At 43.2% G+C, this 24466-nt stretch overlaps 1 protein-coding gene across 3 annotated transcripts; it reads right to left on the minus strand.

The window, feature by feature from the left end:
* Window positions 1-3724: 3724 nt before the first annotated feature.
* LOC132870675 (cysteine protease atg4da-like) lies at window positions 3725-18608 on the minus strand. Of its 3 annotated transcripts, XM_060904439.1 has the most exons (11): window positions 18541-18608; window positions 12512-12723; window positions 12325-12408; window positions 12054-12227; window positions 11631-11928; window positions 11488-11549; window positions 9611-9747; window positions 9445-9523; window positions 7101-7177; window positions 6582-6701; window positions 3725-5740 (listed from the first exon to the last, which is right to left on the minus strand). In XM_060904439.1, the coding sequence occupies exons 2-11, from the start codon at window positions 12681-12683 to the stop codon at window positions 5564-5566; spliced, it is 1380 nt and encodes a 459-aa protein (XP_060760422.1). In that variant the 5' UTR covers window positions 12684-12723; window positions 18541-18608; the 3' UTR covers window positions 3725-5563. The 3 variants fall into 3 exon arrangements, with proteins under 3 accessions (XP_060760422.1, XP_060760423.1, XP_060760424.1); XM_060904440.1 differs by lacking the exon at window positions 6582-6701; XM_060904441.1 differs by lacking the exons at window positions 9445-9523; window positions 9611-9747.
* Window positions 18609-24466: the final 5858 nt, after the last annotated feature.

The following is a 24466-nucleotide window of genomic DNA, read 5'->3' on the forward strand; positions in this document are numbered from 1 at the left end:
TCTGTGTGGAGTTTGCATGTTCTCCCCATGGCTGCATGGGTTTCCTCTGGGTGCTCTGGTTTCCCCCTGAAGTTAGGTTAACATGGGGTGGCCTTGGGCTGAAGTTCCTTTGAGCAAGATACCGAACCCCTAACTGCTCCCTGGGTGCTGTAGTATGGCTGCCCGCTGCTGTGGGCGTGTGTTCACTGCTTCGGATGGGTTAACTGCAGAGGATGAATCTCACTGTGCTTGAATGTGCATGTGACAAATAAAGGTTTCTTCTTCATTACATCACCATTAGGTGTACACCTTATGTCAACTTCAGCATGTATCTTTCTTTTACCCAGAAAGGCGCATTTTTGAGGTTCAGGTTTCCACAATACATGAAACGAGTCTTTAGGAAACTTGTGCAGAACTCTGCTCTAGATTTTAAAGTGGAAGTACAGTATTGGATACCTCCCTCTGTATTCTTGATACAGCATGATTAAAATCATATTTTTAAACTTTCCACAGAATGAAACAATAAAGGAGAAATGACCAGATCCAAGGTGGAGAGTAGCAGCATAATCTTCATTTTGGTTTTCTTTGCCACAGCATTATTGTGTTTAATTGTGAGACTAATGAGAGGTGATTATTTTCTTGGAAGAGCATTCCAATAAAACCTACGGGTGTAGTTCAGCTCTTTAATTCATATTCTGTAAGCATTTTCAGTGCACGCAAAAATTGTACTAAACTGTCCTTGATACCCTGAACTTTTGTACCAATAGTTTTGTACCATAGGCTAATGGTTAGAGAAGCAGCTTTGGGACTAAAAGGTTGCTGGTTTGATTCCCTGCGCCAGCAGGAATGGCTGAAGTGCCGTTGAGCAAGGTACTTGACCCCCACTGCTCCCTAGGCCGCTCTGGTTCTTGTTATATATGCCGCTCTGGATAAAATCTGTTAAAACCTGTAATGTGTATCTTTATAGCTTTACCTGAAAAGGTAATCCCAGTTTATTTATGTACTTCAAATCATTTTTGAAGATGCACCATATTCACATTTCTAGGTGAAAGATACACATTACTTTACAGGTTTTAACAGACGCTCTTATCCAGACCGACATACCGTACAACAAGAACCAGAGCAGCCTGGGGAGCAGTTGGGGGTCAAGTACCTTGCTCAAGGGCACTTCAAAAATATGATTTTAATCATGCTGTATCAAGAATACAGAGGGAGGTATCCAATACTGTACTTCCACTTTAAAATCTAGAGCAGAGTTCTGCACAAGTTTCCTAAAGACTCGTTTCATGTATCATGGAAACCTGAACCTCAAAAATAGCCAAACGTACAGTCAAAAAAGAAGTCACCTGTAAAAGCACCTTTATTGCATCAAAACAATTCCAACGCTGAACGTTTCTGGACCACACAGAACTCTTAAACTTCCACCAGTAATTTTTAAACTTTGTCTCTCTACAAGGGACCAACCCTAGAGCCACCCCAAAACAAAAAGCCAGCTCCTATTAAAGTCACTATGAAAGGACTTTTCTTTGTTTGAACACAGACTTCTGATTGGCTACCCAATGCAGACTTCTCATTGGCTAGAACGTACCTTCTGCTAAATTTGAAATAAAAACACTCGCTTGTAGTTCCCACCATATAATATCTTAAGGTTTTAATGACACAATAGCAATTCTGTGTTTAACACATTAAGTGCTTTTACACTGATAATCAGTGGTGGAGAAACACAAGATGGTTACATATAAGAGCCTCTGAACATTTGAACTCAAATTATCCCTTGGCTCAGCTTAATGGAGCCTAGTGTCAGAAAACCTTCAAGTAGAATATTATAAATTCAGGCTAAATGATACAATATAGTTTCTCCACGGTCTTAGAAAAAATTTGTCGCAGACTAATGCAGTTTTCTGTGTCAGGTCCATAAAATTGGAATCAGAGAGAACTGACTTTCTAAACTATAACAAAAGTACTGACTCTTATCTGCCTCACTTGGGATCACCACTTTATTTGTGGTGAGGCGGTTTGCATGTCCCAGTGACCCCTAGAGCTTTGTCGGCTGGAGTTTCACACTCCTGGCAGGGTCTCCCATGCCAAACAGGTCGAATGGTAGGGGCCAGACTAAGAGTGATCCCCCTACTGCCTTGCGGGTATCATCAGGAAGAGTAAAGGCTAAGGGGTAAATGTGACTAAATCCGGAATGGAGCCCCTAAGGTGGTTGAACAGTGTATTGAGGTATTTCACTCACGTGACCAAGTCATGTGATGCTACCATTTTGGACGGCACGGCTCGAATCAGTTTGAATGCGAGGAAGGCGACAAACGAAAAACATAAAAGAAAAAGGAGCGAGATGCAGAAAACACCTTCACTATCCAGCGACGTAGGGCATTTACAGGGCGAGCAGAGAGAGAGGTATTTGCAAAAATTGAGGTTAGCAGGCTTAGAGAACGACGTTTACCTGCTTCCACCAGGATTGTTCACTGACAGCTAAGGTTTGTTCACATTTTCATTTACTTTCGGTCCTCAGGATAAACAAAATGTTATTAAATGTCATTGAAATAACTTCTTAGTCTGTTGAGACATGGCCCATTATAAGTTTTTCTTTTACTGTATTTACTAGTTTACTGAGTGCGCTCCAGGGCTGGCCGGGGCTAGCCAGCGCTCCGGGGCTGGCCGGCTCAGTAAACTAGTAAATACAGTAAAGGAAAAACTTGAGACTGAAAGGTTTTAACAGTCATCCAAATGACTGAACGTAAACGTTGCTACAGCAACATACTAGGTACTATGATGTTGACATTAGCTAGCTTGCCGTCCAAAATGGTGGACACCGGGGCGTCACGTGACCCTGTGACGTCAGGTGAAATACCTCAATTACATTGCATTCCGGCAACTCCTGCAGCTGCAGATACCAAATTGTATTGGTTCATCCCTTCCTTTGGGTTATACCAGCAACACTGAGAAGGCAGTCTTGACATCTGGGCAGCCCAAGGCTTCCATATCCTTCCTCCCAGGCGTTGTAGTGACTGTCACTCTAGAGTTGGCCTTTTTAGCCACTCTAGAACATGCTAGTGCTGCACCATCATCTCTTGAGATGGACGGATGCCGATTGACTCTTGGAACACAGAGCCTGGTACAAAGATAACTGTGGCGAGAGAAACGGTATCCTAACACATTCTGAAGCTCTAAACAGTAATCTTGAGGTATAAAATACATCCTACACACGTTGATCAGTAACACGTACTGTTAACGGAGATTAAAATATAACTTTAACTGGATAAAAAGTATGATGCATCATTCACTCATTCATAAATTAAAAACTGTAATTGTTAGCAAACTGCTGCTGTATAAAAGGAATAAAACATCAGGATATGCTGTTCAAGGAACATAATAATGATTTTCCTACAACATCCTGATATTGAGGGTCTTTACTGAGGGAAAGACAGCATAATGGTTTTGTATTCAGAAAGTGTTTAAAGAAGTGCTCCACAGGTAAAATAAAGACTGCATCTTCTCCTGGCTGACTGAAAAATATTTGATCTAAAGCAAAAACACAGTCAGTCAATGTTTGCTGTATATTACAGTAGGACAGACAGGTCTGTATAAAACCATTACACTTTGTGTCACCGAACTACGTTACAGAACAGCAGATCGTGCTCTGATGCTTTGGAGACGCTCCGGTTTCTTCTAAGTGAGTGAGGAGACCCTTCCCGTATCCTGACTGATGCACTGATCAGCTTACACACATTTCTCACACTCAACTTTCACTTCTGTTTATTACAAACCAGGTCACATACTGTACACATGATACGCATCTTCTACATGTCTGGGTCATACTGTTTCATTTTTTGTTTTTTAAAATAAAAAATAGACATTAATCATGCACATTTTCTTTACTTCAAAAATAATTCCTTCCTCATTATTTATTGGTAAATATAAAAAAAATATGTTGTGACACAAATACACTCGACAATTAAGCATTAAAAAAAATTATAAAATAATAACTACTATTATTATTAGAAAGAAGACACAGACATGAAACCCAAAAAAAAAAAAAAACACCCCCCACACACACACACAAATAAAATACAACTTCTAAAAATACAGTAATGGAATTCAGTTTTGATTTTACTTCTCGTAACTTACAATCGAAAGGAGCTGAGCTTTTAGTGGTGTAGGGACGGACGATACTGAAAAAAGTATATCGTGATACTTTACTTATGAGACGTTTTAAACTCCGCCCACACATTCTTTCCCACATTCTCCCCCCACCCCCATTTCCCTCCCAATTTGGTCACCCACCAGCCAATTGTCCCCCATCATGTGATGGCTACAGCATGTTTCCTCTGAGACACATGAAGGCAGCTAACTAAAAAGAAGGAGCTACATTTTTAGATTTCTATTTGTGTAGCGCGTTTAATTTAAAAAAAAAAAAAAAAAGGGGGGGGGGTTTCTTTCACTTACCTTGAATTTAATTGATCAGCCAAATCACGTTCCCTGTCTGAAAGGTTCGCTTCTTTATTTTTACACTGACGCCATGAGGTGAATTTCACCAAGTATGGGAAGCTTAGAGCTGATAGCTACAAGCTTTTATTCTCTCCACATTCACTGGATATGAGCAATCGAGTGCTCGGATTGGCTACTCTACTACTAGGACATCAGCTCATATACCGTGAGTAGAGAAAAACAAAATGGCGGAGCATGTTGCTGAACCATCCGAGGATGAAATAAAAACTACTTGAAAACAAAACTCCCAAAAATTTATCATCAAGTATTTAAAAGAAACAGAAAAAGCTAAAAGAAGATAGCTTATTTCCTCCCATATCTCCTGTTCCACACTCCAGCCCAGTAATGCACCTTTAAATTGGTTTGCCAACCCCCAAAAAATACAACAAAATATGGAATAAAACTATTTGATGGTAAGAATGTATCTTTTTTTTATTTTTCAAGAATTATTGCATTTTTCACAAATTGCTCCTGTCATTTCGCCAGTTTGTTTACATTCTAAGCGGAAATTATTTTGTTGGACGTTTTGTATAAAGTTTTATTTATCGAATTTGCAAAAAAATAAAAATGCTCTGTTTCTCAAAATCCAGTGAATGTGGATAGAATAAAACAGTTATTCCACTCAATCTCGTCGTACGTGGATTACAGACATGTACAACTCGATTTCGTGGAATAACTGTTACACTAGGAAGCAAACAAACAGTCTCTAGCTGATAGTTTCTCATCAACAGTTGCTGGTTGATGACTGTATGCCAACTTTACAATCTAAATGTTGGTTCTTAACCCTGGGGTAGAGATTGACGTGTACAAACCTGATCAGAAGTGCATTTAAATTACAGGCATTTAGCAGACACTCTTACATCCAGCGCGACGTACAACACACCCAGAGCAGCCTGGGGAGCAGTGGAGGGGGTTAGATACCTTATTCAAAGGCACTTCAGCCATTCCTGCTCGTCCAGGGAATCAACCTGGTGACCTTTCGTTCCCAAAGCTGTTTCTCTAACAATGAGGCGTCATGGTTCGATTTAACTAATCAGCCTGATTTCAGGAACTTATCCGCGAACAGATGTTACCACGACCGAGGAAGTGTTCACAGCAGCACAAACTCGTCCATGCTCCCTCCCTTACTTCTTCTTCGTCTCTCCTTGTCTTTGAGTGGGACGTGCACCTCTGGGTCAAAGGTCAAATCCAGCTGCTCATGCTGGTCCCGCCCACTGCCCTCGACGAAGGTGAAGATGGGATACATGTCTGTGGACGAGCTCAGAGCCTGGGGGAAGAAACGGAGGCGTGAAGGAGCAGAAGGAGACTGCAGGGAGGATCGGAGTCGACCCCATCCCCTAAAGCTAACAGAGTAAAGCAGTGATCCGAAAGGGACTCCAGGAGAGTGTGGATGAGCGTGTGTTCACAGTACTGAGCCACTGTGGAGGAGCTCTGAAGCAGAATTAATGATTATACACTACCGTTCAAAAGTTTGGGGTCACTTTGAAATGTCCTTATTTTTGAAAGAAAAGCACTGTTCTTTTCAATGAAGATCGCTTTAAACTAATCAGAAATCCACTCTATACATTGCTAATGTGGTAAATGACTATTCTAGCTGCAAATGTCTGGTTTTTGGTGCAATATCTCCATAGGTGTATAGAGGCCCATTTCCAGCAACTCTCACTCCAGTGTTCTAATGGTACAATGTGTTTGCTCATTGCCTCAGAAGGCTAATGGAGGATTAGAAAACCCTTGTACAATCATGTTAGCACAGCTGAAAACAGTTTAGCTCTTTAGAGAAGCTATAAAACTGACCTTCCTTTGAGCAGATTGAGTTTCTGGAGCATCACATTTGTGGGGTCGATTAAATGCTCAAAATGGCCAGAAAAATGTCTCGACTATATTTTCTATTCATTTTACAACTTATGGTGGTAAATAAAAGTGTGACTTTTCATGGAAAACACAAAATTGTCTGGGTGACCCCAAACTTTTGAATGGTAGTGTATGAAGCGGACTTTTGAACTAAATATAGTTGCAGGAGTGGCACTTTTTTAGGCGAAGTGCGTGGAGTGAAAAGGTGACATTTGTCTTTTGTGTGTGTGTGTGTGTGTGTGTGTGCGCTCTGTTACCATGGTGATGTCAGAGCGGAGCATATCAAAGTCCCTCCTGCTCTTCACGTAGAAACCCAGAGTGCAGCTGGGGTCCATGCGGTTAAATGGCAGCTTCCTCGCTGTCTTACAGTGAAATGACTGCAAACACACGGTAACCATAACAACACTCGCTAGTAACGGCTAACTCACCAGCCTCGCTTTCTCCGGAGATTAGATTTATTATTCTGAGTACTGCAGATAAAAAATAAAAAATAAAAAAATAATTTCCACCAACACTGCCCTTTGTTTGTCACACTTGCTCCCTGATTGGTTGGGAAGTAAGAAAGACCTTGACATCAAGCATTAGAATATTAGGCCACACCCACCAGGCAGTTCTCAAATTTCAGCATTTAAACGACGTTTGATCACTTATCAATTCAGATCTGTTTGAAATACACTGTTTTTAAAAAGGATTAAAAAAAAAAAAAAAAACAGAGTTTCAGATTCAGTTCTTGTGCATACTGGAAGTAAAATGGAAGGGATGAAGCGTTTCCAAACCTCTAAGGGGAAGTTGGACTGACGGACATCGACAGCAGCCCGACAGAAATGAGGATCCAAATACAGCAGCTGATCTTCTGTATAGAGAGGGAGAGAGAACACAAACATGTATGTATTATACACACAGCTCTCTATGATCACGTGACCATCATGAAGATCCATTTTTCCCTGATAAGAAGTCGCTCCAGACTATAAACTGTAAGGGCCTGGTACCACAACACCGATAAAGCCAGTATCTCACTGGGCTGCGACAGCTTGCAACAAATTGCAAACGTCATTCGCGAGAGAGTTTCAAAAAAGTGTCTTGAAACATTCGCAGGGCTTCTCAATTTCCTCGCATGAGTCGCAAAGTGTCGCTCCTTCGTCGCTGAAATTTTGAACATGTTCAAAAAATTAGCGCGACAAAATTTCTCTCAAAATTATAGCCGCAAATGCATCGCTGGTGTCACAAAGCCAGGAAGTGCGAGTGTATCTCACTGGGCTGCAACAGCCTGCGACTAGTTGGAGACATAACAATTGCGATAAAATATGCGAATTTTCACTTGGAATCACACCAAATTGATATTCGCATATTTTATCGCAATTGTTGGGTCTCCAACTAGTCGCAGCCCAGTGAGATACTACCTTAACTAGAATTCGGAGTGTCCCTCGGCATGAATTTAGTTCCAAAACACCACAACTATAAATGGCCACTATAATATCGCCTGGTCCTGACACTCTGGGAAATGAACACATACAACTTAGGAATAGTCAGGGAAGTTTATTCCAAGTAGTAGCACATTATTCCGGGTCATACTGTACAGCTCAGACTCCAAAACAACCCATGCACACACTCCGGTGGTTGATAAAATACAGCTAGGTCACGGATTATAGAAATGTAATAAAAGGATACAAAATACGGAGTGGTTATGGATTTTAATACGGATGCTAGTAATTTACGGATTGGTCACAGACGTTCCAGTATATTACAGATTGGTTACTGATTTCATATGGATGATGCATCACGGATAAAACATTAAGAACAAGTCTAAAACAAATGTTTGCACTGTCGAAGTTCATAATTAAAATCTCTTACCTGCATTTAGATGTTTACTTTATTAATTTACTATTGATAATTCACAGAAAATCACATATCCGTGAATAAAAGCTCTGTGCTTGGTATTATATATTGCTTTATTTTCCATGAATCCGTATTCCGTGACTTTATGATGCAACAAGGATGTACAAAGATGTTCAGGAAAAACAGCACGTGCTCAGACAACGTCACATGTGAACAATGACCTGATTGGTCAAATGTTCTATCAGCGCAGGTCCAGGCCTGGAAAAATGGCACCGATACGGATAAACCCAGGCCTGGGCTATAAGGATCGTTATCGGTCTGGTGTGAGCACTGACCACATAAACTGCAGGGGACTGATTTATTTATAGTTATTGTGAAACCGGACCTTAATTTAACTCCATTTAGAGAGGGGGGGAAAAAAAAAACAAGCAACAAGCAATTTTATCTTCTATTTTTAGACATGTTTACTTCTTCTCTGATTCAGGAGCTTTGTAGCAAATTTGAATTTCCCTCCAGGGATAAAGTAATCCTGAAGAAGCAATAACATGGGACAGGATTCACTTCAGCACCCTCTGCTGGTGAAGCCCATTTTTTTCATCCTGTTCATCTTATACCCTGTCCACACTAGGGATTTTGTACCGATTCAATACTACTTTCATAGCGCAACACCTGTCCACACCAGCAACTATACAGGTACTGTAGCGGTATAACTGTATTGGTACGAAACCCACAAATGTATGGGTTTCGTACCGGTACAGTATCGGTACTGTAGCGCTTCGCTGTAGTGTGGACAGATGAAGCGGTTCTGTATCGATACAAATATAATGCGCATGCGCAATGAACCATTCCTACGTCTTCCGGGTTATTCATACAATACAATACGCATGTGCTTTCCAGCTGTAAAATGGCTCAAAACTCGCGTTTTATACGATTCGACTGAATAAATGACCACCAGAAATACAGACTGTACATTGACAACAAAAAGCACACACACGTTTCATCCGCCATATTCTCGGAAGGAAGTTACTCGGTAACCAGGGAAACATTTCGCGCACGCGCATTTCAACTACCGTGAAAGAAAACCGCAAACATTTCTCGCTAGTGTGGACAGATGCGCTAAACTGTACCGGTATACTTTGTATCGATACAGTTCTACCACTATCGTACCGGTATATATGTGAACACAGCATTACTGTCACTCAGCACTGGAGTCCTGATCGTCACGTGTCCGTCAAACCTGAAAAGATCCGTCCCAAAATCAGACACATGGGAGGTCTCACTCACCCTGAAACCCGACGAAATACAGCGAGTGCTTCGGCTTTCCTCCGATTATTCCCACACAGCACTTCAGCTGAAGCAGTCTCTAAAGGATAGAGCAAAGAAAACATCAGCAACAGCGTGCGAGTGTGTGAGCGTGAGCACGAGTGAGCGCACGTGTGTGTGTCCATACCTTCACATACGGGATGTACGCGGGGTTGAGTGTCTCCCCGCCAAGTCTCACAGGCACCAGGATAATAACAGGGCGAAATCTCACTGGGAGCTCACGCGGACATTCTCCACACAGTCTGATCACATCCCTCACATACACTACACACACAGTTAACATTTCATTACTGGCCCACAGCAGTCATCACACACATGAACTCTACTGATTATTTAAAAAGTGCTGACTGCAAAGTCATCTGAAATTTAAAAAAAAATAAAATAAAAAAAAATGAAATAAAAATGGGCGGCACAGTGGTGTAGTGGTTAGCACTGTCGCCTCACAGCAAGAAGGTCCTGGGTTCGAGCCCCTGGGTTCGAGCCCCGGGGCCGGCGAAGGCCTCTCTGTGTGGAGTTTGCATGTTCTCCCCGTGTCCGTGTGGGTTTCCTCCGGGTGCTCCGGTTTCCCCCACAGTCCAAAGACATGCAGGTTAGGTTAACTGGTGACTCTAAATTGACCGTAGGTGTGAATGTGAGTGTGAATGGTTGTCTGTGTCTATGTGTCAGCCCTGTGATGACCTGGCGACTTGTCCAGGGTGTACCCCGCCTTTCGCCCGTAGTCAGCTGGGATAGGCTCCAGCTTGCCTGCGACCCTGTAGAAGGATAAAGTGGCTAGAGATAATGAATGAATGAATAAAATAAAAAATTGTGCATGGTATTTTCCTCTGTCTCGCAAGAATATAATGCGGACGAATGGGATGTGATCACTCTGATGTCCTGAGAGTCGCTTTTCTCCGTTTTGGGACTGTTCTCCTCCCTCTTGAGGTAAACAGTACGGCCCTACGGAAACAGGAAACGGCCGAACGCAAGGAGCTTGGACTAATTAGCATAACTATGGAACTGCATCACACCAAGATGGTGACGCCACCAAGAAAACATCGTGACTCTGCATCGACCTCGGAGAGTTCCGAGTCGCAGGGATGTAATTTGTGGTCGACGTTCGCGAATAGATCCGTGAAACAAACAAAAAAAAATAACGAATACTTATATATTTTCTCTGAGACTGCTTTTGTGTTCTTGTTTCTTTCTCTGTAAGATCAAAACATTAGGTGTGTAATAACTCCATCCTCGCTACCGTGGAGTCGAACCCATGCACTCTAAGGCTAAGATAGCTAAGCGCTAGCTAGAATGATTTAGTTATCTGTCCAGAAAAATGACACGTTAAAATAACCTTGCTCTGTCTGGCAGTTGCACTCACTCGGCAGGCTTTCCTTTTCTTTTCTGAGCCGAGTCCGCCATGTTTGACTTGTTTTGGTTAAAAGTAGTTTGGTTCAGACACGCACCACGGTGGTCACGTGATATTGTTGCTCATTTTCTTCGGCGATCTCCAGAATCGTAAAACGCGGGATGCTTTTTATCTCAGCAAAACATTTACACACAGGATACATGGTGTGGGTGTGTGTCAGCAAAACATCTCGAAACTCCAACAGCAATAGAGAGAGAACATTTTACCCAGAATTCAACTTTGCAGTCAGAACCTTTAAAGAATAAAACACCAGGTGCTGTGCAGTTACAGGAACGTAATCATCGATGTGAGCGGAGTGACTGAGTGGTGTTCCTGTTTTCTGCTGTACGAGTCGCTGTGAATGAGCGGTTACTATGGAAACAATAACTTGAGAGATGAGAACGAGTGTCCGTGCTGCTGTTATGAAAAATTAATCAACACCTTCTGACCAATCAGGATCCAGAACTCAACAGTGCAGCGGTACAAAAGGTTTGTGTTTGTTTTTTCTTTAAAATCACTACTAGCTGGCTTTATGCAACTTTATATATGTCAGAAAAAAATGTTATTTGTTTTCTGAAGAAGCGAGCAGTGTCAAGATTTTTTATTTTATTTAAACTCACCAGTGCAGTCCTGCGCGACGTACACAGCCAGGTCACGCAGTTCAGATGCCGCGACTGCTTTACTACAAACACACACACACGTGAAAATAACAGCTTTCCAGAAGAGTAAAGAACGCTGCTCATTGCTCTTGCCAGTGTCTTACCGCAGCATGTGTGCGGCGACAGAGGGGCCGTACCAGTCACCTGCCCGTTGCCCTGACGACTGCCCCGCCCCCACCAGCTGATGCAGGCTGAAAGGAGCGGATGGCGTGTCTCCAAACCACGCCACCAGACGTCGGTGTCTGCTCTCCTGCCCATCCTCATCCACCTCCAGTATGGCACCCTCGCTCCGCCTCCTCTGCTCCACCCTCCGGCTCCGCCCCAATCCCAGCCCAAGCGGCCGAGAGGATCCGAGCTCCAAGTCGTCTCTGGTCTGATGATGAGCTCCAGTCCACGTCCAGCCTGAAGCAGGAGGGAGGGAGGGAGGGAGTGAGTGAGTGAGTGAGTGAGCGAGCGAGCGAGCGAGTGAGCGAGTGAGTGAGCGAGTGAGCGTGAGAGAGAGAGAGAGTGTGTGTGTGTATATATACCTGCAGGTAACGTGTGTCGCACTAATGCCTGTGCGAGCAGCATCTGGGCCGAGCGCACGGTGCAGCCCCACCCACTGTCTGAGGTCAGAGACGTTCCCTGCAGCGAGGAGAAACCTCTCCTGTACGTCATCCAGAACAGAGACGAGAACGCACAGCGGAACAGCTGCCTCTCACCTGCGCACACACTTGTCAAAGGTGCTGTCTGCCTGTCTGTGTGTGTGTGTGTGTGTGTGTGTGTGTGTGTGTGTGTGTGTGTGTGTGTAATACACACCTTCATGGTTCAGGTTGTATGTGTGACCCAACATACACACAGGAGAGTTTTTACTCAGACGAGGTTTAGCTTTCAGATTCCAGCCTGAAACACACAGAGTTCAGTATAACACACACACACACACACACACCACTACACTCCCGTCTCGTGTTTAAACCATAGTGCAGTTTCACATGCACACACACACCTCTGTATTTCACATTGTTCCACGCTGACACCAGTCTGCTCCTCAGCCTGGTTTTGTCCTTCACCGTCTCGGAGCAGCGTGTGTATTCTGAAGGTCCAGGGTACGACAGGAACTCAAATGACTCCAGGTCTTCTGCGGCATTCACCTCATCAGGACACACAGAGGTCGTCATGCTGCTCTGCTGGAAACGCTCACCATGGCAACCCGAGAACCTGCGCAGGAACGAGCCACGGTTATCAGAAATCATTAGTGTCACCTGGACTTACTGCTGTTAGACTGTGTGTGAGGACAACCTCTCTAACACCACACACACACTTGCCTTACTATCCTTGTGAGAACGTATTAATGTAGCTAATTAACACTATCCTACACCTAAATCTGATCCGACCCTCAGCTTCTGTAACCAAACACAATCCTTTCAGCTCTTTTAGTTTTAAACAAAAGCCGTTTGCTGTTTGCGTCACTGTTTTCCTCCACCACATAACCTGAGGCTTAACAGCTCTGAAGAAGCTCCGCCCACTTCCAAATCACTTCAAGCTAGGGTAGGTAAATTTTTTGAAGGATCTTTTGGTTGTATTTTTTGAAAAATTTCATTTATGTCCTGGAAGCAATGTATAAATCAAATACACAGAATAGAAAGAAAGAAAGAAAGAAAGAAAGAAAGAAAGAAAGAAAGAAAGAAAGAAAGACAGACAGAAAGACAGACAGAAAGACAGACAGAAAGACAGACAGAAAGACTTTATTCATCACACACTTGTGAAATTTCCTCTCCACATTTAACCCATCTGAAGCAGTGAACACACGTGTGAGCAATGAGCACACACACCCAGAGCAGTGGACAGCCATGCTAATAACAGCGCCCGGGGAGCAGTTGGGGGTTCAGTGCCTCACTCAAGGGCATCTCAGCCCAAGGCCGTCCCATATTAACCTAACCTGCATGTCTTTGGACTGTGGGGGAAACCGGAGCACCCAGAGGAAACCCACGCGGACACGGGGAGAACATGCAAACTCCACACAGAAAGGCCCTCGCCGGCCCCGGGGCTCGAACCCAGGACCTTCTTGCTGTGAGGTGACAGCGCTAACCACTACACCACCGTGCTGCTGTGGTGGTCGCAGGGCTGTAAAAAGCCTGAAACGATGATGCTTTACCTGCCTGTCGACCTGTGCACACTCTACCCGTGAATTCATCGTGTATGACCAGAGTCCTCCACAATACTAGGCAGACATACTGCAAAGGCTAGCAAGCTAGTCGACAGCTGTGAGGACTAACAATACCCACGATCGTCACTGTTTACAGTCATTATGATAATGTTAGATGTGTTGTTTTATGTAAATGAGACATGAGATAGCTGGATATGGCATGACATCACCTTACATTCCTGCCACCAATGCTCACGCACATGCTCTCTCGCTCTCTCATGAACTCGTCCTCAGCAGTAGTCACGCAGTGCGCGTTCATGTGTTTTGGAGGAGTGGCTTTGGAAGGAAGGAGGCCTGAACTTTTTCCAAAATCTTATTCTTTCTTGTTTCGCCAAAGTAACCTCCCCTAACATTCATGTCATATACCATCGCTGAAGAGCTCGTTTTCTTGGTGCTCGTGTCAGTATGACATTCAGGTCCACTTCCTTTGTGGTTTATAAACCTGCAATATAGATCACGCTAACTAGAGCACCAGCGAGAGTGAACACACATTCCACCACCACTGTGAGGTTTTATTTCCCTCAAAATCAGTTCAGAACCAAAAATCTCAGTTTCCAAACGCAGATTCACCTGTCCCATGTTCACACCCATCCCTAATGAGAAACGTATTCCAGAGGGACGTCCCAAAAACATTGGATTTAAGGGTTGTTTTACAATCAGGGTACGCAAGCTAAAAATCACATGTAACACTTATTATCTTCAATATCAAAAGGCTTGACTAAATAAACTTGGTTGTTTATTGTAGCCCTGTGATAGCTCTATTTATCATGCAAAAAAAATTATTTGGTGATAAGGGTTGTTTTACAGTCAGGGTACAGGGGTCCAAAATTCAAATTGATTCAAACTGGTTCTTGTACCAGTTTTTAAGTGAAGGACAAGTTAAAGAACAGATTTCAGGTAATTTTTTGACGTGTGTGTATGGTAGTTTTGTGTAATCTGCTATAAGATAAAGAAGATTAAGTGTAGCTTTAAGCAGGGCTGGGAGAAACAAATGAAGTGATTCTCGGACAGGACATTTTTTTTTTTGACAATTCAGAATCCACTACTTCCATAGTGCTTTTAAATATAAGGCTGTAAGCTTTGTGTTAGTCGTCTCTAATATTTATGTCCCAATATCTTGACCACATTTTAGGATAAAAATAATCATTTTAGATATGTTTTTTTATATTGAAAAATTAGCTGTCTCGGAGAGGACATTTTTTTGACACAATTCCATACTAATTTGATCAAAATAGTCTGAAAACTTACTGGCATTCAACATTAAAACTTAACTATGTTTCCAATGATATGGAACCAAATATGTGTTTTATGGTATAAAGAATGATGTAAGTGCATCCCTTTTGGAGCTACCTGTGGTCAAAAAAGCACTTTTTCTAAACGACACGAGTAATTTTGCTAAATATGACATATATTGCCATACATTCACCAAAAATAACGTCATCACCAATTTTTTTTGCATGGTAAATAGAGCTATCACAGGGCTACAATAAACAACCAAGTTTATTTAGTCATGCCTTTTGATATTGAAGATAATAAGTGTTAAATGTGATTTTTAGCTCGCGTACCCTGATTGTAAAACAACCCTTAACGTTATTTTTGGTGAATGTATGGCAATACATGTCATATTTAGCAAAATTACTCGTGTCATTTAGAAAAAGTGCTTTTTTGACCACAGGTAGCGCCCAAAGGGATGCACTTAAATCATTCTCATCTCATTATCTCTAGCCGCTTTATCCTGTTCTACAGGGTCGCAGGCAAGCTGGAGCCTATCCCAGCTGACTACGGGTGAAAGGCGGGGTACACCCTGGACAAGTCGCCAGGTCATCACAGGGCTGACACATAGACACAGACAACCATTCACACTCACATTCACACCTACGGTCAATTTAGAGTCACCAGTTAACCTAACCTGCATGTCTTTGGACTGTGGGGGAAACCGGAGCACCCGGAGGAAACCCACACGGACACGGGGAGAACATGCAAACCCTGCACAGAAAGGCCCTCGCCGGCCACGGGGCTCGAACCCGGACCTTCTTGCTGTGAGGCGACAGCGTTAACCACTACACCACCGTGCCGCCCTTTAAATCATTCTTTATACCATAAAACAAATATTTGGTTCCATATCATTGGAAACATAGTTAAGTTTTAATGTTGAATGCCAGTAAGTTTTCAGACTATTTTGATCAAATTAGTATGTAATTGTGTCAAACAAATGTCCTCTCTGAGACAGCTAATTTTTCAATTAAAAAAAAAAAAATACATACATATCTAAAATGATTATTTTCATCCTAAAATGTGGTCAAGATATTGGGACATAAATATTAGAGACAACTAACACAAAGCTTACAGCCTTATATTTAAAAGCACTATGGAAGTAGTGGATTCTGAATTGTCAAAAAAAAAAAAAAAGTCCTCTCCGAGAATCACTTCATTTGTTTCTCCCAGCCCTGCTTAAAGCTACACTTAATCTTGTTATAATACAAACTATTACACATGCCTATCTGTTCTTTAACTTGTCCTTCACTTAAAAACTGGTACAAGAACCAGTTTGAACCAATTTGAATTTTGGACCCCTGCGACACAAACTTTGTACCCTGATTGTAAAACAACCCTTATGCAAGGCTGAATACTGAAAGCTTTTATAAAACAGTTTTATAAACTGCCTGTAGTGCTTTCTTGAATAAAGAGATTAAAATATTTTCTGCCAGAAGTGTTTGACTTTCTTGTGCTATCCATGTGCAATATATAATATTTACAAACTCCCCTAGATCTTTGGTTTGATTCAGTATGCAAATTTATGTATGATTAATTCAAACACACTCATTTGCATGACTCCTTATTTTTATTTTCTTAGTGCCTTATGATGTCAAATGAAAAAATCCAAAATTTTAGCTTCCTAGCTGGAACGTTTTTTGAGTTATGGCCCTTCAAAGTTTGGGTGCCACGCCCACTTTTGGGGTCCAGGAATCGCGCACTTAATTTGCAAGCATTTTTGGAGGCCCATATTTTTTGTTCTAAGAGGGATATAGACCTGTAAATTGCTATATCTATTGCCGCTTTTCCACTACAAACACGGCTGAGCCGTGCCGTGCTGAGTCGAGCTGAGCGGGGCTGTTGGAGTTGCATTTCGACTACAACCGTGCTGAACGGAAGTGGGTGGACACATTGGGTGGAGTTAGCGAAAGTGGGTGGACGTCACGTGATGTCGTTAAGCAGCGCAAACAGTGACATCAGTGAGCTTTTAAGCGGTAGTCTCACGACCCGGATAGTAAACAATAAACATGGAGGACATGGAGTCGTTAGTGTTGCTGGTCTTGGTTCTGTGGCTTGTTGTTACTGACAACGCCAACAGATACTGGCAAGAGCGTATAGATTAGGCGAGGCGCATAAGGCTTCAGAAATTCTCGTAATTCGTAATTATTCTTCTTCCGGGTTTACGGTGTTTACAGATCCCAGCGCGCTCGCGGGGCGTGTGTGGGCGTGTGAGGACACTCCTCCTCGCCAATCAGTGCACAGGGGAGTGTCTGCTCACGCCCCCAGCCTCACTCGGCTCGCTTTGGCTCGCTTCAGCCCCACTCCAAAACCATGCGAGTTTTAGAGGGTAAGCAGGGCTGAAGCGAGCTGAGTCATGCTGTTCTTTGGTAGTCGAAACGCGAGCCGTGTCGGGCTGAAGCGAGCTGATAAAAGGTAGTGGAAAAGGGCCATATGTATTCTGGACCTGTCTATCAGATTCTGCACCTAAAAATAGCACAGGTTTACTAACTTTATAGATTTTAACCCCTTAAAAGTGGATTTTTTTTAATGACAATTTTTTTGACATTTTGGGGGTCCATATCTTGGAAAGTTTTTATGTTGATGGGGTTTCAACTGATTTATCATCATATTTGGGAACTCTACCGTGTACTTAGAGAGTTTCAGGGCACTCAGAGGTTTGGTGGGGGTACAGGAGGGCCCCAAATATGGCTTCGGGACAAAATTACCGTTTGGTACGCCCTACTTCAGGCCATTAGTTGGCCATGTGGGCACATGATGACTGGAATGAACCTTTAACCCTATCAACAGACACCTTTTATCAAACTTTTAAGCCAATAAAAACTTTGATTATCCAACTCCTTCAATGTAAACTATGGTACTATTTTTGCATATTTTCTGAAAAGTCCAGAAGGTAGGTCAACTGTTGTTTTGACTGCCTGTTCATGTTTAAGGTAGTAAAAGCACACCCATATAGTGATTTTAATCTATGGGAAGATTATTTATACCCAATACCCCATTAGTTATATTGACAATTACAAGGGATAAACCCTTTCCCGGCTGTTTCACGATGCTGGTTTTTTTTTTTTTTTTACATTTGACCCTTTCCCTGTATCCAACCAAACTCTGACCACTGTACACTTAATAGTTAAATGCATCTTTCAAACAGGAAAGGGAAAGATGCAAACAAGGGGATGATCCCAAGAAAAACATCCTGGTTGCTTTACTACATTTGTTCTGACATCCGATCTGGAAGTTAAACCTAGACTCATCAGGGTTTTTTTTTTTTTCAAGAAAAGGGGAAAGGGCCCTCATGTGGGGAAAATTAATTGATATGGTAAGAGGTGTCACTGGGCAGGCTGTGTGAATTGACATGGAATGACCCAGCGTTAAGCAGAAATCAGCTAATTTGGCCCGAGTCTGGTTTACAGCATGTTTACAATCCCACAGTCTTTCCTCCTGACAGAAACGAAAGGAAACTCGACCCCACACCCTCCCGGCTTTAACAGCGTCCCTCATGCAGAGGTTTATTCCCCAGCTGTTAAACATGAGAGATTTTACAAAAAATAAACACTCACCCTGAGTTTCTCCGTGTTCTATAACATCCGACATGACCGCCCACAAAACTTTCTGAATCATTTTTCACTTCCTGTTGACTCCGTTCTTCACCTGGCAACGCAGGACGGATCGCGCAGCTGATTGGCTGGTACAGGGCACGTGACATTCCAGGCAGCCAATCAGAGAGACTCGAATAAAGGTCAAAGGAGGAAACAAATTCCGAGTTTAATACTGGAATAAGTTTTGCCTTTGATCGTTTATTTAGCACTCGACGTTTCAGTTTTCTGCGTGTTAAAAAGAAATAAAGAAAATAAATCGGACAAAAAACCGACAGAGAAAAAAAAAGAGTTTTGGATTTCAGTTCAATCCAAAATATACACACACTGATCAGCTATATGAAGGAGAAGCAGCCTTTATGTGTCACGTGTACAATTCCTTCTCTGCATTTTATTCATCTGAAGCAGTCATCATCATCGGAGATCACGCGTAACGAGTATGATTGTCCTCCTGACGGTGGGTCTGGTCACTTGTGGGTCGTCAGGTGGCGGTTGAGTAGCCTGGGCCCACCCATCCTAAGTGTGACGCAACACGAGGGCCTGTTGCGAGCTTAGGGCCTCTGCATGCTCTTGCGACAAGGCTTTCGCAGATAGCTTTTCGCAGACAGTTGTAATTTATCGTTGAGCGGGGAGTAATAGGCGTGCGCGATGTTATTCACCGCCACAACGCAAGGGGGCGCGAAGTCGCGAAATCGCTAGGCATAGTTGGTGGGTGTGGTTAGTGGAGTGTTTATCCTCCGGTTACTTGTAATGACTAGAACTGGAGTCGTATAGATGTCCGTACTTCCTCACTTCCTCGATCAACCGCTCTTCGTGCTGCTCCGTCTTCGCTCGTGTTTTTAAAAATGCCGGTCGTGAAAACAAAACAAACCGGGAAAGTAGGGAAGCGGAAGTGCGTGTACAGCGGATGTAGAGTGGACCAATCAGAGCCCTCTTGTCTGTGAAGGTGAGGGAGCTATGCAGACGCCATCTGCGACACCATCTGCGAGGACTGGGTTATCAGCATAAATTGGCCTTTAGTCTGGCAAGGCAAGCTATCTACAGCTCTTCCAAGCTCCTGAAAAATCGGGAGCCAATCAACTTTGAGCATCTCCAACGGCCCTGGGTAGAGGTGTGTTCAAGGCACTGATGTAGTAGAACTGCGACCGGAAGCCATAGATTGTTTACAGAATCTATGCCGGAAGCGCTTCATTCACTAGAAACATTACGAACATGGAGCAAGTTCTCATTGAAAACGGAGCAAAGAGCAGCCCTGGAGGTATTTATTGAAAGGAAGGACGTTTTCGCCTTGCTCCCGACCGGCTTCGGTAAGAGTTTAATCTACCAGTTAGCCCCGTCGCATCACATACGTCAGAGGAAAGAGTGATGTGATTGGTTTAAGCTTCGTCACAGCCTTTTCTGGCTTCGACCAGTAGCAAACTGAGGCATTTCAGGGAGGTGGGTCAACCACGCACTTTGGGAAACGGTTGGGCTTAATATCTTTGCCAGACCAAATGCTCGCAGAGCTTTGAAGTCGCGTTAGCCAGACTAGCGGTTGAGGCCAATCCTCAATCCACAGTCTCTGTTGCAGTGGGGGCATATGCAGATTGTTGTCCTGGAGGTGGTGGTTTGGGTTTAAGGAGCCGTTTTGGTGGTGGTTCTCTCCTTCCTCAGTTGCCTTTTAGTTTCTGCGGCACGGTGGAGGTCCTGTTCTAGGTGTGCTGTACCCTCATGGACCATCCTTCTCCACTCATCTCTTTTGAGGGCAGCCTCCTCCCAGTTATTGAGATTGAAGTGACACTTTCTGAGGTGTACTTTGATCATGTCTTTGTACCGTTTCTTCTGCCCTCCTTGGGTATGCTTTCCTTCCTTTAGTTGGCCATACAGACTTTGTTTTGGAAGGCGGTAGTTGGGCATGCGTACTACATGACCTGTCCATCGTAGCTGGTGCCTAGCGATAGTTGAGGTGATGCTGGCGATGTTGGCTTCCTTTAAGACACTGATATTAGTCCGTCTATCTTCCCAGCTGATCCTGAGAATCTTGCATAGGCATCGCTGGTGATACTGCTCCAGGGCTTTCAGATGTCTACTGTAGGTAGTCCAGCTATCAGCTCCATAGAGCAGGGTGGGAAGAATGACGGCTTGATAGGCCAGGAGTTTGGTTTCATGCTGCGTTCATGTGCTATGGGAATTATGGTAAATACCAAACGCCGACATGGAAAGCACACATGAACACCCCCTCTTGTGGTATTTTCCACTGGGCAACTCGTAGAAAATTTTGATACACGAGTTGCTGAGATGAGATGAACTTTAACCTTTTCAACATGGCAGCGAGCGGTACGCTACTAAAGTTTTTTTTACTAGTACTAGTGGGTAGTTTTTGGTGTCTATGCAATGTTGCGTCATTAACAAGTGTAATATAATATGTTAGAAGGCAATCTATAATTGTTTTAGCCAAATAACAGGCCTGATTCTGAATCTGGTCCACCATCTTTAATTTGTCAACAATAACAAAAGCATGTGAACACAACACACTGGTAAATACCACTTCCCAACTGGAAAATATCATCTTCCCATAGCACAGGAACGCAGCATCAGTCAGGATTTCGCGATTGTCAAAGACCCTGTCTCTCAGCCTAGCAAAAGCTGCACTGGCACACCCTATGTGGTGGTGGATTTCTGCATCAATGTCAGCTCTTGTGTATAGAAGACTGCCAAGATACATGAATCGGTCCACATTTTCCAGGGTGTTGTTGTCCACATGGATTGCTGGGGCCTTGGAGGGCGTGTCAGGGGCTGGTTGGTACAGTATCTGAGTTTTCCTGATATTAATATCAAGTCCCAGGAGTTGGTAGGCTCTGGCAAAGGCGTCCATGATGCTTTGGAGGTCCGCTTCAGAAAGAGCCACTAGGGCGTTATCGTCAGCATATTGGAGCTCCATGATGGAAGATGTGAGCACCTTGCTTTTTGCCCTGAACCTGTTGATGTTGAAGAGCCCGCTGTCTGTCCTGTATATGAACTTGAGACCCTCAGGTAGGTTTTGGCTGGTGAGGTAGAGGATGGTGGCGATGAAGATGGAGAAGAGGGTTGGTGCAATGATGCAGCCCTGCTTATCTGAAGCAGTGAACACACACACACAGAGCAGTGGGCAGCTATGCTACAGCCGCCCAGTTGGGGGTTAGGGGCCTTGCTCAAGTGCACTTCAGCCAAACCTCAGCCCAAGGCCGCCCCATTTTAACCTAACCACATGCACTGTTGCCTGATTGGGTGGTTTTGAATTCTACTTTGTGGGCAAAAAATGGCTTGGGCTGGTTAACAAAAATTGGGCGGGTTTGACATTAGTTCGGCGGGTTTTTATTTGATGTTTATAAATATTTCGCACCAACGTTCTGTGTGAGATTGCAGCCAGAGACACTTATATAGCCTTAGAAGGACTTTGATGCAGCACATTCTATGTACTATCTACGTCCACTAGTCTACATCCAATCCAATCCATATTAAACACTTCTGTGACCCAATCAGAGATCGTGGGCATCACATGACACAGAGTGCAGTTAGTGAACGATGGCTAGTCAAGATGCCAAAGTGGGCAAAATACAAAAAAAAAATAAAAGTACAGAAAGGAGTGGGAAAACGACCCAGATTTAAAGTTATGGATAGTTTCATCGAATGACGGAGAGAAGGCACACTGCAAAGTTTGCAACACCAACATAAGAGCTCACCTCAAGGACTTGAAAGACGTAGCCTAGTATCAGACAGCAGATTTTTCACCTCCAGCACTGATGGTCTCATGTTTGCATTGTTGTTCGATTTACAAATAGTATACTGGTCTTTAGCTGCATATTTTTACTTTACAAGATAGGCATCAAGTATATTTTACATTTCGGGTGGTTTTAAGTGCCTTTTGGCAGGTTTTGAACATATTTTGGGCTGGAAAACGTCAGCAGTATCTGGCAACACTGACCACATGTCTTTGGACTGTGGGGGAAACCAGAGCACCCAGAGGAAACCCACACAGACATGGGGAGAATATGCAAACTCTACACAGAAAGGCCCCCGTCTGCCGCTGGCCTCGAACCCAGAACCTTCTTGCTGTGAGGTGACAGCGCTAACCACTACACCACTGTGCCGCCTAAGAAAAATATAAATAAAAGTAAATTCAAGGTTATAGCCATAGTAGTTTCAGTAGTTGTTCCCCCCCCCCAAGGAAGTTCCCTAAAAACCTTCTAGTCCATAGCAGTTGAACAATTATTTTGTTGTAGCTGTGCAAAGATTTTTTTGACATTATGGTGTCATGTTTCTGATTTATGGTCTGTGGCACCAAACGGTGTAAATAAATACTACTACTATGATATTACTATTACTAATGCTACTCCTACTAGGAGGAGTGTTGAAAGGTCTGATTTAGAACTAGAACTTCCTGTTGTAAGCAGCTGGTACCATAAAAATGAAATAATGTTGTGATGTGTATGTGTGCCATCATTGACCATACATCACAATGTGAGTTTAAGCCACATTTCATGATGTACTTTGGAATTATGCCATACTTCCTGATTGCATATTTAAATAGTATTGGCTGGCTTTGAGTGGTATATCAGATATATTCCATTCAGCTAGCAAGTCGAAGACGAGTTCAATATCATGCTAGCTGAATGGAATATATCTGTTATACCATGGAAAAAGCCAGCCAGTATTCCATCCATCCATTATCTTTAGGCACTTATCCTGTCCTACAGGGTCACAGGCAAGCTGGATCCTATGGGTGAGAGGCAGGGTTCACCCTGGACAAGTTGCCAGGTCATCACAGGGCTGACACACAGAGACAAACAACCATTCACGCTTACATTCACACCTACGGTCAATTTAGAGACACCAATTATCCTAACCTGCATGTCTTTGGACTGTAGGGGAAACGGGAGCACCTGGAGGAAACCCACACAGGCACAGGGAGAACATGCAAACTCCACACAGAAAGGCCCTCATTGGCCGCTCGAACCCAGGACCTTCTTGCTGTGAGGGGACAGCGCTAACCACTACACCACTGTATCACCCCCAGCCAATATTATTATTTTTATTATACTCTTCATATCAGTCTCACCAAAACCACCTGCCTAATATTGTGTCCCTGTTGTGTCCTGAGCTCATCGAGGCCTGGACCCCACAAGACCTCTACAGGTGTGCTTCAGAGAGAGAGAGAGAGAGAGAGAGAGAGACTGATCATGGCTTGAAACCCCCAGTTTTCTCACTTCTCTATCAGGAGTTTGAACACTACTAATTGACATTTTGAAATGTTTGGACACATTTTTATGTCCTTTTCCTGATTTAAAGGAAAGTTCAACAACCTTTCCTTGCAGGTCTTTTAGCAGTTCTTTTGCTTTCCCCGTGGCTCAGTATCCAGGAAATGTACAGAGAGGGGGAGGGGAGGGGGTTGTGGTATCTCTCAAAAACCAAAAACTTGTTAACTGTTTATACACAGACACTAATCCCATAATCGCAATGAATCAGACAAATCACAAGTGCAGAAACTTACCCTTAATGGCTGTTTAAACCTGTGTGTGTGTATATATTATATAAAGCCAAACACTCAAGGGTGCATAAACTTTTGATCAGTGCCATGTGGGTGATTTCAGTTCTCATTATGATTTAAAAAGGGCACACCCAAGAGTATTTGTAAATAAAATAAACGTTTTCTTGTAAGATCAGGATATGTAAATAAAGAGCGCGACTGCATACAGGCACAGTCAGAAGTTTACAGTATTAGGCTTTCGAGGATCTTCGACATCTTTGTTCTTTTTCTGTGGTGGAAATGGTTCAGAGGGAAAATATTAAAAAATGAAAGACAACATTAAATCACTTGAATTTTTTTTTATTACTGCACTTCAGCCTCTTTTTTGCATTGCTTCACAACATT

The sequence above is a fragment of the Neoarius graeffei genome, chromosome 22 (assembly GCF_027579695.1).
Source record: "Neoarius graeffei isolate fNeoGra1 chromosome 22, fNeoGra1.pri, whole genome shotgun sequence".
Lineage (NCBI taxonomy): Eukaryota > Metazoa > Chordata > Actinopteri > Siluriformes > Ariidae > Neoarius > Neoarius graeffei.